At 45.5% G+C, this 17,326-nt stretch overlaps 1 protein-coding gene across 2 annotated transcripts; it reads right to left on the bottom strand.

Moving 5' to 3' along the window:
- Positions 1-5,057: 5,057 nt before the first annotated feature.
- trim37 (tripartite motif containing 37) lies at positions 5,058-16,770 on the bottom strand. Of its 2 annotated transcripts, none has more exons than XM_040182133.2 (26): positions 16,483-16,770; positions 15,943-16,022; positions 15,761-15,862; positions 14,931-14,971; positions 14,638-14,754; positions 14,147-14,234; positions 13,853-13,975; positions 13,435-13,558; positions 13,011-13,078; positions 12,456-12,580; positions 12,316-12,366; positions 11,664-11,745; positions 11,350-11,426; positions 11,025-11,204; positions 10,814-10,928; positions 10,535-10,735; positions 10,144-10,277; positions 9,816-9,898; positions 8,903-9,145; positions 8,233-8,541; positions 7,829-7,981; positions 7,531-7,744; positions 7,319-7,419; positions 6,725-6,835; positions 6,533-6,575; positions 5,058-6,398 (listed from the first exon to the last, which is right to left on the bottom strand). In XM_040182133.2, the coding sequence occupies exons 2-26, from the start codon at positions 15,961-15,963 to the stop codon at positions 6,371-6,373; spliced, it is 2,934 nt and encodes a 977-aa protein (XP_040038067.2). In that variant the 5' UTR covers positions 15,964-16,022; positions 16,483-16,770; the 3' UTR covers positions 5,058-6,370. The 2 variants fall into 2 exon arrangements, with proteins under 2 accessions (XP_040038067.2, XP_077963113.1); XM_078106987.1 differs by having other exon boundaries at positions 5,058-5,773.
- Positions 16,771-17,326: the final 556 nt, after the last annotated feature.

Below are 17,326 nucleotides of genomic sequence, written 5' to 3'. Positions count from 1 at the left end.
TGCTCCCTCGGTTTTGAATATACACAAACATGTTTTCGCCATTCCTTACTAGATGATCAGTACAGATAATAATAATATATAATATAGAGCCAAAGTCTGTTAAAGCGAAAACAACCGGTTGGTTTTTAGTGAAAAAAGTGTTCTTAACCCCCCTCCTTTAGTTTCAGTGACCTCGGCATCCTACAGCCGCAGTTTGTCAGCAGATAAAAGCCCTTAACACCAGATTATAAAAGATTAGCGGTCACTTACCTGAATAAAGGCTCCATGGAGTCCAGTGTTCCAGATGTTGATACAAGTGTATTCCCATCAGAAGGCTGAGTGGACAGGTATTAAAAAATATATTTTTGTTGTTGTCCCACAGAACTATTTGAAAGGACTGCAATGGTATTTACTTTTACACAAACCCATGAAGTGATTTCCAGCAGGCTCGTTCAATGGGAAATATTTAATAATGAGCAAAAATAGTTGCTGTAGAACACGTGCCTCCAGATGCGAAGATCCTTTACTCACATGTTCAATGCTTATTAAAACCATTTGTTAATATTAACCAGTAAGGACAACAGTTTGGTGCCGTCTTCTTGGAGGAGAAGCTTGATACCACTCACGTGTCAAAGTTATGGTCAAGAAAGAAAATGTATATACTTCCCTACATGTCCTTAAGTTTCACAACCAATACAATACAAATAACTCTGTAGATAAAATGATGGTGTTAACAACAGCAAACATCGCAGTCATCAGTTATGTTCAACTCTTGGCTTGGGCATGGAGGTCAGTCCCAACATTCATTCATTGGTTTCTTATTCCCGTCAACACAAAATAAGTTTCTCTTAAACGCTAATTCAAAATCACAATTAACAAATGTAATCATCAAATAATACTGATAATACTAATACTAATAGCACCCTTATTAACTTGCTGAGACTGACTTGTGCTTGAAATAGAAACACTAGTTAACCATACTTATTGACTAAACTAGCTTTACTAAACACTTCCTATGAAGCTATTAAAATCGAACCCAAAAGTAACTAACTTTTGATTGTCCCTTCCAAAGTACTTAACGATGCTTTGGTTGCCTCCTAATGTATATTTTAGTTTGTTGACTGTTCTCTAAACCTCCCCACTGGTGATTTATTTTGCCATGGCTGTCTTTGCCAACTGTTATTACCAGATTTGTAGTAATCATTGTTGAAACATTGAATTCTCTTAATTTTGGCGGCCAAAACAACTGTCGCTAGCATATTTCTATCTTAGGTAGCTAGTTAATTACCGTTAGCGGCGAGAGTTGGTTTAAAACCTTTTTTTTGTTCCGCTTGAAACATGAACCCTGTATGAGGAGTCTCAAATATGCCTTTGTTAGCGACTGTTTTTGACATAACAATATGAGAACGGCGGTAAAGCCACATGTGTAATTTACAAAAAATGCTTTGATTGCTTCTTAATGCTAGCCGTGAAAACGTCCTCGCTATCCGAGTTGTTTGGCGAGCGTAAAGTCTTAGCCTAAGATTGGACCGAGCTTGCTAGAGCTCAGACCTCCACAAGTCTGAGAGGAGATGCTAACGTTAAACTGAGATACCCTTCGTAGCCTCCGGTAGATGCTAACGTTAACTGAGATACCCTCCGTAGCCTCCGGTAGATGCTAACGTTAAACTGAGATACCCTTCGTAGCCTCCGGTACCGGTTGGGTGAATACTTCCCATCAGAAGGGTTTGGAGCCTTTCCTTGTTGTTTACAGATCGGCCATTTTTGACGCTTCAAATCGTACCCCAAACATTCCCTCACATAATCACTCCCCAATTCTTTGGTTTGCGCAGGTACAAACGCGAGGTCGTGTAGTGAGGGCGTTATGGCGACTATCGAACATGCGACTCCCCAGACAATCAGGCCCCGAAACCAACTTGACTGAGCAGAACGTCGCCCGTGTGTCCCCGGGTGTGTTTTCTTTGGGGTGTCTTAGCATCTCAGCTATGAGGGAATGTGCCACTCAACAAACTAAAGCCGCCAGATCCCCTTTGTTGAAGTGTTGTTGGCCGATACCCCGAGAAGTTCACAAGTTGTTGTTGTGTTCCTGTTGTGAGTTGAGGGAACGCTGGGGGAGTATATAAAATAGCTATGTCTCATAAATCAATGGTTTTGATTCATGGTTCCCGAGGCCCGACAGTTGGGGCACCCCCCGACCGGATTGAGGCGCAGGTGGAGGATGTCGTATGACATCGCTTAGTTGGCGCTGCCGCTGCCTTGAAGAGCTGCCAACACAAATGTAGAAGGTGTTGAACAGGTCGGCCGTTCACTGGCAGAGTTGTAGTGTACTTCTGTGGCCTAGCTGCCGTTTCATCGCCCCCCCCCTGACAGGAACAAAGAAACCTGGGGGAAAAATATACAAGAATATGTTGATTATTAAATGTTGGCTTCAACTACTACGTCTTCGACCTGCAGCTGCCAATTTAAATGTTTATTAATCAGCTACAGCCTTAAAAAGGACGCCGATCAGATTTGAGTTTGTAGGGTCACGTTCCAGTTCAGCTGGGGGGAGTAGCTCGGCGGTTAGAGGAGAGTAACCCCCCCAGGACGGAGCTTCCGCCTGACCTCTTTTGCGTGACACATTTGATGTTTTACAGCCCACACGGAGCAGCGAACTCCAGAGAAAATCCTCACGGGTTCCCGTTATGAAGGCAAAGTTTCCTCATGTCAGGAGAGTGATTAAATACGTTAAAGGGTACTTGGACTTTTCTTCCTTATGACAACTTGGTATTTTGTTATTATAACCAGATATTTTCTCATTATGAAGATATTCCTGATTTTGTTATTGTTTTTGTTATAACAAAATACTTATTATCTATGTTATTACAACATCTTGGTACTATATTCAGATTAAAACAAGGTACTTTGTCATTATAACATAACCTCTTACGATAGGCTGATATTGTTCTGAAAGGATAGATTTCTCCCTTAGAGGTGTTTTTTCCTCCTGTAAATGGCGGCGGTGGATTGGAGCGTGTTGTACTTGTACTCACACCTCAGAGCAGCTGTGCAGTACTTTCCTGTCCTGATTCTCTGAGTCTCGCAGCGGGTCTTTGGGGATTTGTGAATCATTCTCTGCGCTCTGGAGGGAAAAGGAGAACCATGGCAGTGACAGGGATCCATGGGTTGCATTCAACCAAAAAGAAGGAAAAAACTGTAAATGGGTCACACAGTGTGACTCGTCATATTGCAAAAAAAAAAAAAAAAAACTGCCAGAAGTTGTCACTGTATGAGCAATAAAACGCGTCCCTGCTCCACGTCCTCCCTCACTCGCTCTGCTTGCACTGAAGATGTTCCTCTGAGTCGGATGTTTCCCTTCCCTCCTGATGATGATGATGATGATGGTGATCATAATGACTGTGTTAACTAGAGGGCCCCTCCACGCTCTATTTACACACACACACACACACACACACAAAGCTGTGCGCTCTAAGCAATAATGTTGCATCAAAAGGTCTCGGAGGGATTTGTCTTCTGCTGAAGGAGGCAACAAAAAATGTGTCTCTGTCGGACAGAACTTCAAAAGGTCACGGAGAAGAACCGCAGAGGCTCCTGAAGTCGACTTCTCACCCCTCGGACGCCCGCCTGCAGAGCACGGGATGATGAGTAATGAGGTGCTGCCGGTGAACGAGGGCTCTGATTGGTCCCTTCTTCTTCTCCTCGTCCTCAGAGCGTGAAGACAAACCCCGCCATTGGCTCTTCAACATGCCGTTTAGGTTGTTTTTTTTTAAAAAGGAAGAAAAAAAAAAAACAGTAAAACATTACATTTACATTACATGTCATTTAGCTGACGCTTTTATCCAGAGCGACTTACAATAAAACACACATTGAGTGCGTGTATTATGTGTTCCTGTAGTATATAAAATGTGTGTACTGTAACCAGTGACTACTTACCATGTATATAAAGATTAGAACAAGTCCTCGAATGACGCCTTTTCTGTTCGTCTGTTTCTGCTTCTCAATAGTTAAACTGCATTACCCAGGATCCTTTGCTTACCACAGTAGTCGAGAATGTACGAATATTAAATTATTTCAAATATTGGAAGATGTTACTTTTCCTGGTTGTGGTTATTCATTAGTAATAATGTTAAAACATTAGTAACTATGTTAATCCATTACTTATGTTAATGCAGTTAAAAGTTTAAAAAGTGTAAAAATGTGAATGTGTCAAAACTTTTGGGAGTAATTGTGTAATTTCTCTCCAATACAATATATATTGCTTTAAAACAGTAATTTAATGGAGAAAACGGTTCTTGCGTACTTATTATCTGTCAGTGAGTTTGACAGCTTTGGTTACGTTTAAAATGAACATTGATGATACATTTAGTTTAGTCACAGGTCTCAAACTACTTTTCAATTACTGCTCAAGGCCCGTCGGCTTTCAGAGTCACGTTGTCATGGAGACCAACTGCCTCCCTGAAGACAGATCACCTTTATCCAAGAGAAAGGTCTACAGTAATTATATATATATATATATATATTTTAAAGATAAGGATAGAAGCTTAAGCTACATATCACACAGTAACCACGGAGATCAGAAGACAATGGAAACAAGACTCTTCCCCTAAAGTCGGCTCATTAGAAAGTAAAAGCAACCAGTTCCCATTAAGTGAGATTAGCTAAAACATACAGTAACGTAAAAAACACTATTACACAATGTTTAAGCACAACGAGCTCTTGATCCTGAACTTTCCTTCGTCCGTGTGAAACCTGAATATTAATCAGAGGTCGGCTCGCTGACACCACAGAATAAGCTGAGCGGATGCTGTAACGGGTTCTTCATGTGGACCGCTGCAGGCTGTGCATACTGACACAGCCTTTCAATAAATAAAAATAAAAAGTGAGGTGTCCTGCACACACTCTGCAAAATGACTCCCTCCCTCCCTCCCTCCCTCCCTCCCTCTCTCTCAACTGGCTTCCTGTTCTGTTCCAGCAGTTGTGCCTGTTAATGGCGATGGATTCCAGATAGCAGGAGGACGGGAGGTGACTTTACTTCCTGCTTGTTCAAACATTCTACATTTTAAAAAGGAAGACAGAAGTTGCGAGAGAAAACATTTTATTTATTTAAATACGTTAGTGTTCACATCAACCAATGCACGGTGCTTCGTGGGAATGTTCAAAATAGAGAGCAGCTTTAAACGCCAGAAGCACAAAGAGAAGTTAGAAAATAAATGTTCAGACGAAAGAACATATTCTTCGAGATTAAAGTCATGAATCTGTGAGAAAACAAAACTTTAAAAAAATTGTAGTATTTGACAAAACAAAAAAACATCTGTTGGATCAATTTCTATACACAATTTTTGATGAGGTCAAATTGAAATAAGAAAATGCTCGTCATTTCCCCCCAGAATCAGCAAATTATAAAAAGTCTCCAGACTCCAAACAGTGTCTTAACCTCGTGAATTTACTACTTTAAACTTAGAGAATAAAACGTTTCTTGTTAATCCTTCACTTAAATTCAGAAAAACTCTCTAAACTAAAAACAAGTATTCTAGTTGAAGTGTTAGCGGAACATTTAGACTGAGCAGACTCGTGTACATAAAATGTCCACTGTCAAAAATCTACTGAGGGTATTTTGGATTGAGCACGACAGAGGCAATTATATTAAAGTTTCCACCTTAAAACAGTTCAGTACTTTGTTCCTCACCTGTGGCGTAATTTATTAATACATTTTTTGATTTCTGGAAGGAGACGTCCCCGTGTTGACTTGAAGTATTGGAACTAAAAGTCTGTCCACGCAACACGGTCTGATTACCTGGAAACAGACAGTTTTATTTTGCGGCGGACTGTTGAAGAGAGTTGCACAGTCGGAGTCTAAATCCGAACGTCAACACGCTGAGCCGAGCAGCAGATGTGGGGTTTTTTGATGCTAAGCTAAGCTAACAGGCTGAAGCTCGGTATCCTCTGAACAAACATTCGGAGGGCTTTTCGCTCCGCTCTTCTAACTTCGCCACAGACGTCAGAGGTTTCGTAATCCGGTGATCGTTTGACTCTTTCAAATGTCGCAGGGACACCAGGCGGCGTTCAGAGAGAGACGACATTTACATAAAACGCTCGGGAGGGACAAGCAGTGGAACAATCGTGCGAGACGGGGGTCGAGCAGGTGAGGACAGCCTTGTAGAAGCGCGCATTACTCTCCGTGCAGTCAGACAGCGCTGCAGATCAAAGCTCAGGGGGGGGCGGCGGCTTCATGGAGGTCAAGGGTCATGTTTGACAAGTGACACTTTCAGAGATCCAGTCTTTCCACAAACAAGTTTGTTGTCTTTACTGAAGCGAGACGTTGGTCCCGAATCATAAAACGTAACGCAAACGTGAAGAGAAGAGAAGAGCTTGAAGCGCTGATGTTATGAGATCACACCTGAGTTACTGGCTGTTTTCTCCTACGTATTCAGGACAAGAAGAACAGCAGCTTGAGTGGTCTCCTTCATGCATGATAGGCTGTAGCTTCTACTTTGGATGTGTGTAACATAAAGACAGGTTTCTGTGTGTGTGGGAGGGGGGGGGGGGGGATCACCTGTCAGCAGGTAGACTCATGTCGTCAGACAGAAGCTGCTCTCCTGGAAGAAGGAAGAGTAAAGATCCACTTATTTCCACATTTCATTTCAAGAATTCAAATCAAAGCTGTTTTTAGATGTTTTAGAAAATGGAGGCAGTCTATCAGCGCCACTCAGGAGGTTACCTGAGCGGTGAGGGGAGGGCGGGTTACCTGAGCAGGGGGGGGTCTGGTTGTCGTAGCGAGAGTCGTTGCTCTGCAGAGCCTCGTCCTCGGTGTCGCTGTCGCTGCTCGTTGCCGCCACGAGGACCGACGGCGAGCGATCTACGAACGGGACGACACGAGACCGTCACAGCTCGGCTAACGCGACAACAACAGGGAATATTATAATTAATATTCCTCTCAAAGTCCAGAGGGATGCGATGACACATTTTAACTCCTGCTCCTATAAGGATGGTTTACATTTTAGGCACAAATTCTGCATTCTCTGTAATGCCCAGCAGGGGGCGACTCCTCTGCTCCCATAGACGTCTATGAGAAAATTCTCTTGATTTATTCCCTCAGTAAACATGAGTTCATGTTCTCAGTCTCTAGTTTCAAGTCTTCTTCAATACAGCATGATGTTCATTTAGTGACTGAACATTTAGAGTCAAACAGACCATAAAGCAGGGGATGCTTTAGGGCGGGGCTTAAAGGGATTGACAGGTCTTCATTCGGCATTCCATTCTGGTCATTTTGTCCCCTGACTTACTACGTGCTGCACATCTCTTGTACTAATTAGCGTCGTGATCAGAACAAACCGCAGACCTTCGTTTGATCTGCCGTTTAGCGACGCGGCAGCGGGCCCCTCCAGCAGGGAGCGATGGCAGTTCCCCAAGTTCTCGGACTCGCACTCCAACATGGCCGCCCTGCAGGCACAAGGAGGGAGGAGGGAACGGGGGGGGGGTTGTGGGCACATTTGTGAGCGGCGCAGCACAGAGACACGAAAAAGAAGAGAGCGTTTAGCAGGAGACACACACCCGAGGGCCCGGCCCTTCCCGCCGGTCATGTAGCTCGCCCCCCGCAGGGAGAAGATGTCGTCCCGGGGCCCCGGCGCCCCGAACAGCTCCTGCTGCTGCTGCTCCGCCGCCGAGTACTGATGTAGCAGCTTGGAGGTGGAGGCCTGCTGCTCCGCCGAGGAGCCGCCGCCGAGGGACACGAGGGGCCCCGGGGGGCCGTCGGCCTTCATCGGCCCTGAAGCGGAGACAAGAGAACAGGCTTGACTACACAGCCGAGACTAAAGCGCTCATCAGCTCAAGACAACAGCTGGGTACTGACCCTCTCCCCCCCCCAGCCCCTCTTTGAGATGCAGACTGAGCTCTGTGGACACATCTGGTCCTCTCAGGTCCTTCTCCATCATCTCCTCTGGACTCCTCCTCTTCATCACCAGAGAGCTGCTGGTCTCCAGGACCGGCGACAGAGATCTCCTGTCTGCACACAGGGAGGGAGGTAGGGGGGGGGGGGGTGTAATTATCCTACACCTATTGACCTCATTAACTGCAGGATCACGTTGGGTATGAAGTCAGACGGATCAGATTAATAACGTTGTTATTATCATTAGCTAATGCTCCCAATATGTCATAATACCCGTTGTCCTTCTATCCACATCCCTCTACTAGTAAGACTGCAGCGCTCTTGACCCTGCATCTTCAAAGCAGTGACATCATCGTACGAGTCCTCACCGGGGCGACCGGGTCTGGGCCGAGCTGCAGCAGCCCCCATCAGCAGGTCCAGCTCACCCGGCTCCCGGCAGGAGGACAGCTCTGAGTCGCCGTGGTGGGGAGGTACCTCCTCCCCGCTGCAGCCCCCCGAGGGGCCCGGCCTGGGCTCCCCGGCCCTCCGGGCCTCCAGCACCGGACCATTTGTGTCGGTCAGCTTGCTGCGGACCTCGGCCATCTGGGCCTTGAGGCGGATCAGGACCCCCGAGTCGGGAGCGGAGCGCCGCACCGCCTGAGGCCGCCGCTCTCGGTCCTTCCTGGAGTGAGCGTGAGCTGAGAACAGGAACAAATAAACCCTGCTCAATTCTCTACATCACTGTTCACAGCTACTTTTTCATTTATTTACCTCCCTTTTCATATAAAGTCTGCAATATAAAAATCTGCATCTTTTGAAACCCTGGAATCCGTTTCAGCCTCAGTACACAAACATAAAAAAAGCTAAACATACATCCTTCTGCAGTGCATCATTTCAGCTGTGAAAGGTTTGACACCTGTTGGCTAGAGGACTGGAGGGTCTTTAACACTCAAACTGAGAATGTGTGCAAAGCGCCTTAGTGGAACTAGAGGAGACGAGAGGAATGAGAGAAGACGAGAGGAATGAGACGAGAGGAGACGAGAGGAATGCGAGGCGGACCTTGGCTGTGCAGCAGAGACACAGGAGGTCGCGGCTGGAGGCCCCACAGAGACTCCACGCTGCGACGCTCCTTCAGATCCAGCAGCTGGATCAGGAAGACCGGGTCGATGTCCAGGAGGCTGCTGCTGCTCCCCGGCCCGATGGTGCCGCACGCCGCCGCTCCGGCCCCGCCGCCACCACCGATGCCGGCGCCGCGAGTGGAGGCGGAGCGGTGTGAGGAGCGCACGGCGGAGCTGGGACCTCCTGCAGGGGGAGGAGGGTTTGTAGAAAGCCTTATATTCTGGACGGGCTGAACTTTCCTTAGCAATAAGGCGGCCTAAACAACATCCTCATGATAAAAAAAATCCAACACAGAGCTCGACACACACACACACACACACACACGCACGCACACACAGAGTGTTTCTATATCTGCAAAGGGGCGTTCAGTGCAACAACAATGACTCATCGTCCTGTTCGTGCCTTTGCACACAGACACAGGGATGAGAGAGCTGCTCACCATCGCCCGGCAGTCCACACGTTAGAGGCAGGACATCTGGTGGTATTTGGCTCGGTTGTTTTTGTCAGGATATTTTTGCGTTGAATATTTTTTTAGCAATGAAAATACTGCAGTTCAGGGGCTTATTCGCCTCAGCAGTGACAGAAGAATGAAGTGAATGCTGAAGATTCATAAACCTGCGTTCTCTGTAGTGACCAGCAGGGGGCGACTCCTCTGGTCCCATTGAAGTCTATGAGAAAATGACTACTACTCTCTTGATTTATTCCCACATAAACATTGTAAACCAGGTTTATGGTCTCAATCTCTAGTTTCAAGTCTTCTTTAATACATATGGCTCATGAATTAAATAGTTGTCTTGAAGCACAAATATAGACAAACGTATGCAATACATTTATATTTGCTTTAGGAACACACCTGCTGCTCCAGCCAAGTCATCGGGAAGCTCTCCCTCTTCTGTCTCCAGGATCCCAATGAATTCTACATCATTCTCTCCAGACCTGAGCAGAAAAAAGATGATTTAAGAATCACAAAAAACATCCATACTTGTCGGCGTTTAGAACTACATTTTCAACCCGTTAATAACAATTTACTCACACACCGTTATCAGCGGGGCGGTCGGGCAGCAAATCGAACGGCACCATTAATTACATTTACATAATAACTCATACGTATGCTAGCACGTACCTGTGCAAATACACGCGCATGAAGCGTGTCCTACGAGGACGCTGGATTCCGTACTCACATGGTCTCCTCGTCGATGTCGTTCTCCTCCGTGTTGCTGGTTGCCGTGGAGCTCCCCGAGGTGCTGCTGCCATCCAGCGGGTTGACCTCCTCCTCCGTCAGACAGTCCACCTCCAGGTCCCCGTCCGACAGCTCCTGAAGGACACGCAGCGTGAGTGTCTTTCGCTCAAATGTCCCCGACACACGAGAGCAAAAAAATAAACTCTGCACGGTGGTCACACACCTCTAGGAGCTGGAACTGGAGACGTTTGGTTCAATGACGAGACGTTAATTGTTTTTTTGAATTGACAATTATTTAAAAAAGAAAGAAATCTGCCGGCGTAAGACGATACGATTCATTCCGAAGGAAAAGAGGGATCAGGAGAAGTAGAAGCAGAGCGTTCCGTCCTCACATTAGAGTCGTCTTGCTGCGTCCGCTCCTCTTCCTCGCCTTTCTTAGCGTGGTTCAGGGCGGTCTGCCGGTCGTCGTCGCTCTTCACCGAGCGGGGGTCCCTCTCGGAGGCGGTGGTGGTGGTGGTCCCCACGGAGAGCCTCATGTCGGGGGGGGAGGAGCTCCGCGACGTCTGACGGCGAAACAGCTCAATGGCCAACCTCTGAAATGATGAGGAGGTTCAATGAAACGGGACACATTCGGTTCCTCACTTTGAACACACACACACACACACACACACCTCTTTGAGGTTGTTGATCTGCTGGATGTAGCCGCTCTGGGCCGACTCCAGCTGGCTGATGTACCAGTACTGGTCTCGGCACTTCTGGAAGAAGGTGGGAGAGCGGACCTGGTATCTGCGCATCATAAAAACACAAAACCTCAGTTGACAACGCAACCACAAGATGTGTGTGTGAGTGTGTGAGTGAGTGAGTGAGTGAGTGAGACCCCACCGGAGGACCAGTGTGTCCGTCTGCATGTTCAGGTAGCCCTCGCTGGCCAGGAGGTCCAGTCTGAAGAAGCGGTTGTAGCCCCAGCATTCTCCGACCTCGAAGTCGGAGGCGAACTCCCGGATGATGTTCTTGGTGGGGTCGCTGGAGGCCTGGTGGACCATCTCCACGCGGTACTCGTACCTACACCGGGACGAAGACACAGCTTATGGTTTAACCCGGGAAGCGCTGCGGGTTGGGAAGTCGTCGTACTCATCAAAAACACTTTAAATCATTTGACTTTCGACTGAAAGAAATCAGAGGAGATTTATGAAGGTGTGATTCCTACTTTGACGTTTCAGGAAGTCCAGCAGACAGTTCCAGGAACACGGAGAGGTAGTTTCCACGGACCACTCCGTTCCCGTCCTGAGGAAACATTACTTATCAGTTTTATGATTTCCTACATTAATGTTGCTTGGTATCAGTTGGCTGTGAAAAATGATGCGTTGGAGTCGAAGATGAATATTAAACTTAACGCTTCTGTAAGTTATCAACGATGAGAACGTGATGTTCAACGTTGTGAACGATGCTGTGGACACGGAGGTGCAGCCCAGTGGGATATTTAAACCAGTGTTTTACTTCAGGTCAGTAGGGGAAACTCACGGGGTAGACTTTGAGCCTCCAGCAGAGCCCGGATATCTGTAGAGGAGGACTGTAGACCGGGTCGGCCCGCTGCCTCAGGGTGCTACAAAACACACACACACACACACACACACACACACACACACACACACATGGAAGCCTGGTGGACACCACGTGCACTCATCCACGTCCTCCAGGTTTAAGTCTCGGCTCTCGAGTGGACGAAGCTCTCAAAATACATTCAGCGGTGGGAGGAAGTGCTTCAAAGCGCTCCTCATCCTCAAGGTCAACAACCACTTTCTCCTCGCTGATATTCCTCCTCTAATAATAAATCCATTGTTTTCATTTCAGGTACACATATTTTGGTACTACTATGTGCTGTAAAGCGTGAAGTAGTAAAGGAGATTTTTTTCATTTGAATTGTTTCTCTAGAGAAAATGACTCTTCTCTCTTGATTCATTCCCCCATTAAACGCTGTAAACATGAGTTCATGGTCTCAGCCTCTAGTTTCAAGTCTTCTTCAACACATCATGATGCTCATTTAGTACTTTATGGTCCATGTAGAGCCAAACAGACCATGAAGCAGGGGAGGCTTTAGGGGTAACATCCCTGAGGGCTTTTTATTTATCTGATGCAGTTGAGGACTAGAACGTAAACCAGCGACGGGATTTACCTGAAGTTGACCAGAACAAAAGTGCTGGAGTCGTAGGCGGGAACCAGCTCACTGAAAGCACACGCAGAATAAAGTAGATAAATCCACATGAAGAGCAGCGCGAGTCGGGCTTTTTTTTGCCCCTCGGGTGAGCGGGTTACCTGGTGAAGTCCGGAGGGACCGGCGTGGTGACGAAGGACTGCATGGGCTTACGGTGGACCTGCTGGAACATCAGCAGGATCTCCGGACTCTTGGAGATCAGCTCGCTCTTACTGCACGAGTGAAGCTGTTCAGCACAACACAACAATCATCCTGCCGTTCCCACGACGACGGCAGATGTTTATTTTGGCCTTTTAATAAAAAGGAACATAGCAGACTTCTGACTGCTAGCTCAATTAGCATCTGGATCTCTACCGTTCTGAACAAGGCGATTATCAGAACTTTCTCTTTTACAAAGCATTACAAACACAATGAGCTTTCCTGCTCATTTGCTCTTGTTTTCTGTTATTTAGTTTTATGCAAAAATACTTCCACAAATATTTGAAACTTTATAAGTGATAAATCCTTATCTACATCTATGTAAAGATATATCAATATTCATAAGCCGCTTCACTCTTAACATTTAGAATCGTTGCGTCGGGGATCTAAGAGGCGCCGAATGGACCCACACAGCTCAGCATCGCCAACACGCACAACAACATGCGGCCTGATCTGACCTGGTGCTCCACCTCCTGCAGGAGAGACTCCAGCAGCTCCGTCTCCTGGGTCAAGGACGTCTTCTGGCCTGGTGGGGAGGAAGACATTTGTCTATTTTCAGCACTGCGTGTCGGGTTGAGTGCACGCGGCCACTCAGCCACGATAAATATTTCAGCTCTGTTCGAAACCTGCAAAGCTATAAAAGAAAAGTCCATCTTCCTCGTATTGCTCCGTGTCAGCTTGAGCTCTCAACCTTTAGACGCATCATGTTGAATAACCTCTTTTTGATATTGTCACTAAAGTAATGATTCTGACTACTCTCTCAGTGTACAAGTCATGACATGAAACTGGTTTTCACTATGGTTTCCCTTAAATTCTGGTCCACTAAAACACAATATTCTCATTCAATCCACCGACGAATATCGACGCCGAGACGCTTCTCACCCATGAGGGTGATGAGTTTGTTCTTCAGCTGGTTGTCCAGGCGAGCGATCATCATCTCCACAGCGTTCCGGATCTCTCTGACCCGCTCGTCCTTCGCTCCCCTGACAGCCTCCACGTTCCTCTCCTGACCCCATGAAACACACACAATAAATAAAATGTATTGTGCAGTTTTGTTTGTTGTTTGAGAGAAACCTTATTTTGACCACTTATGAGAAACAATACAAATGTTATAATATTAACAATATGAGAGTGGCCTGTGTAGAAAAAAAGAATAAAACATTTAAATTTAGAAAGAATCTTCAAACTCTTCACTACAGCCATAGAAATCTACTTAATTTAAGTTAAAAGAAATCGTTGCTCCTTCAGCTTTGCCCGTGCAACGTGGTGCAGCTCTCTATCCATAGTGTTCACGTCTCACCACTTCCTGCACCAGACTGATGAGCTCCATGAGGCGCCGGCGCAGCTTGGCCACCTCGTCCTTCACCTTGGTCACGTGCTGCTCGTAGATCTCCACCAGGGGCTTGAAGGTGTGGCCGCCGTGCTGAGAGAAACAAAACAAGACTACAGTCTCCGACGTGAAGACGCCGGTGTGAGGTTGTGACTTGTACCGTTGTAACATTTTAATGACCTAATCTGAGAGGTGTTGCGTCACTGCTGCAGTTTTATTCCCTGAACAGATGTTTATTGTGAATGTAAAGAGGTGAAAGGTTACCATGCCTCCCCACAGAGCACACTGGTGACAGATGCATTTCTTACAGGTCCAGCAGAAAACACTCAGCTTCTCGTGGTGGTTCTCACATCTGGAAATCAGATGACAAAAAATGATTAAAAAAAACAGCAGGATGAACACTCAATGGAATTTTAACCAAGATTTCCGTCTTTTTCTCATCTCAAGCTCTTTTATGCAACACAAAGTTGCTCCTCGTTGAAGTACAGAGCGGTTCTGAGGTGACAGACCTCCTCTGAACATCAGCTTCATGTTTCCACACTACAAGCCGTGCTAAAAACTATGTTTAAGATTCATAAACATTTCACACTGCTCTCTTAGGAAAAAGTGGAGGAGCAGGAAGAAGAAGAGGAGAAATGAGTGGAGGGGGAGGAAGAAGAGGAGGGGAAATGAGTAGAGGAGCAGGAAGAAGAGGAGGAGGAACAGGAGGCAAAGCAGGATGCAGACGAGGAGAAAGAACTGGAGGAGGAGCTCACTTGTCCTTGTCGTTGTCCTCGTGCTTGGTGAGGCTGCAGAGCTGCAGGGTGTCCAGCTGCTGGGTGACCTCCTCCGCCCAGCGACAGTTGACCAGCTCCCTCAGCTGGAGGGGGGCGCTGTGTGGACACACACGATCAATTTATAGTTATTTTCATGTGTAGTCGTCAAATGTATTCCCTATTAAATAAAGCAAAAGGGGAAGACAAAGGAAATTCAGAATTTTGAAGTATGGTCCTGCATGCTGGTTGCATTTCTAAATGTTGGTTACAGATGTGTGCGAGCGGCGGCTTACCGGCAGTGTGGACACTGAGCTCTCTGCTCCGTCAGCCACCGCTGTCAGACAACACAGATCCAGGATTATTGCACCGAAATACAACTTCTGCAAACACGCTTCACTAAATACTTTAGTAGTTAAAGACACAAACCATGAATTGATCCTAACATGTGAAGCAGAAGAGCACACACAAAAAAACATAATTGTCCCTTTATGTCTATGAATATGGGTAAAATATGTTACTTGCTTATCACTTTAAATTAAAACGTGAGATATGCATTAAAAAAAAAGAATTAAAAAAAGAACACATTGAACATTGACTAAATGCATCAAAAGTGTGTTTGCAGTCCAACACCACATCCTCTGTTTGGGGTTTTTCAGGTTGGAGAAATGTAAATAAAACCCTGTACAGCACTGCTACGACTGTTTTCTCATACTCGGTCAATGAGAATCGTTGTTTTTTAACAATTACTTGTATTATTGTGACATTTAAAACTATTTAGGTGGAGGCTTTGTACAAGCCCAGTGAGCTTTGTCCTCCTTTCTGCAATGTGATATAATTTAAACCATTCATGCTTGCTTATTTTGAATTTTATAGTGAAAAGAAATAACCTGTAAAAGTCTAAATATTCACAATAAATATCCTAAGTTCACAAAATTGTAAGAGGCAACATACGCAAAACATTCATATATAAAGGATTGTTTTCTTCTAATGGGGAAAAAAACCTTCTGTTTATTCAGGCATGTTTTGTGAAAAAAAAAAAAAAAAACTAAACAAACTAAACAACAAAACAACGGCGAGGTCGTGTGCGATGCTCGTAGGACGCGTCGATGACGTCACCACTTACTCGTATGCAGCTGAAGCAGCAGAGCTTGGAGCAGTGAGGGCAGAGACGAGCGTCCCTCAGCTTCTCCATGCAGATGAAACAGCGGAACACTTCAGCGATGCTCTGGGGGGGTGATGGAGGACATCGGTAATGTTTTAGTGATAGTGAGCGTGTGTGTGTGAGAGAGTGTGTTTGTTACGTACCTCAACACTTTGTTCATCCATTTCCGCCAGTTTGAAGTTCTTGATCTGAGGGACGAATCAAACGAGTTGTAGCCAGCAGCCTGAAAAAAAGAAGAAATTGTGGTTGAAGCTATTTGACAAAGTTTAAATTTCTGCTAATATTTATGTGTTGTCTATTAGTCACTGCAGTAAACAGAAACATATTTACTTTATTGTTATTACTTTCATATTAATTTTATTATTATCATAACGAAGCATTCTAAGCAAAAATACTTCAAATAATTGAATCATTTCGGGGGACAAAACTATTTCACTGGTATTAAAGGAATACATTTTGTGTCTGAATTATAACCAGTTAAAATATGCATTATTTGATTAGCTGGTTTTCATCACCGTTAGCTTGAAGGCAAAAGGCCTTCACCAGCAGCTTGTCCGTGAGCAGTTATTAAAAAAGCAGTAAGACCATTAGAATAAAACAAGTGCCTCCAGGTGAACAGCCAGGTAACGTCAAACGGTACGCTGCTAGCTGGCTAGCTGGCGTTAGCACTGCGGCTCACTTACCTCAAGCCGAGACGTTTCACCTGATAAACAACCGACCAAACTAACGTTACATCATCTTCCCGAGCGACACGGCGGGCGGGTTTGTTCGCCGTCGGTAAATACCGGAACGAGTCCAGCTGCTTTTGTGTAAAGGCAGAAGTTACGCTGAAAAACGGGTTGTTTGTTGGCTTTTTTCCTCCCAAATTGAAGATGTAGCGGTCGCGCTCGCTCTGAAGCCGTCCGTCACCCAGCGAGCACCAATCAAATGGCTTCGTTTCTTCTTCGCTGGATTTGGAAGGTTTTAGTTCGTCAAACAGCTTAATGGAGGATTAGCGCCTCTTACCGGGAAGACCGCAGCACCACAGCTCAGATCTTCTCCCTCAGAGAAAGTACAGGAACATCAGCATCCAAAAGTAAAACTATCTGTTTTTCCATACTTTAAAGCTGCTGCTGTTAAAGGTGGAACAACATTTAATTACGTAACATACTGCTGTGTAGCTTAATTTTTAATAATTAATGTATTAGCTGAGTTGCATTCTCCATCAATAATACTAAATAGCAACAGGCAACTCTAAGACAACGCATTCAGAACATAAAAAGACAGACTAAGAATGATATTAAGAATGGCATGGCAGACAAAACAAAACAAAAAAGAATGATATATATTTATATATTAATTTATGAATATATGTATCTTTATCTTATCGTTCCATGGTTATTGCTTAAGTATTGCTTACATGACGAGTTGCGCGTTACGAGAGGTGGATGTACACCACACAGGTATATGAAGTATACACACCCGTCTACGACCACTACAGCATGGCGTTACACCCCCCCAAACACACACGCACACACACACACACAC

The sequence above is a fragment of the Gasterosteus aculeatus genome, chromosome 7 (genome assembly GCF_964276395.1).
Source record: "Gasterosteus aculeatus chromosome 7, fGasAcu3.hap1.1, whole genome shotgun sequence".
Taxonomy (NCBI): domain Eukaryota; kingdom Metazoa; phylum Chordata; class Actinopteri; order Perciformes; family Gasterosteidae; genus Gasterosteus; species Gasterosteus aculeatus.
This window is presented reverse-complemented; position numbering and strand designations above follow the sequence as displayed.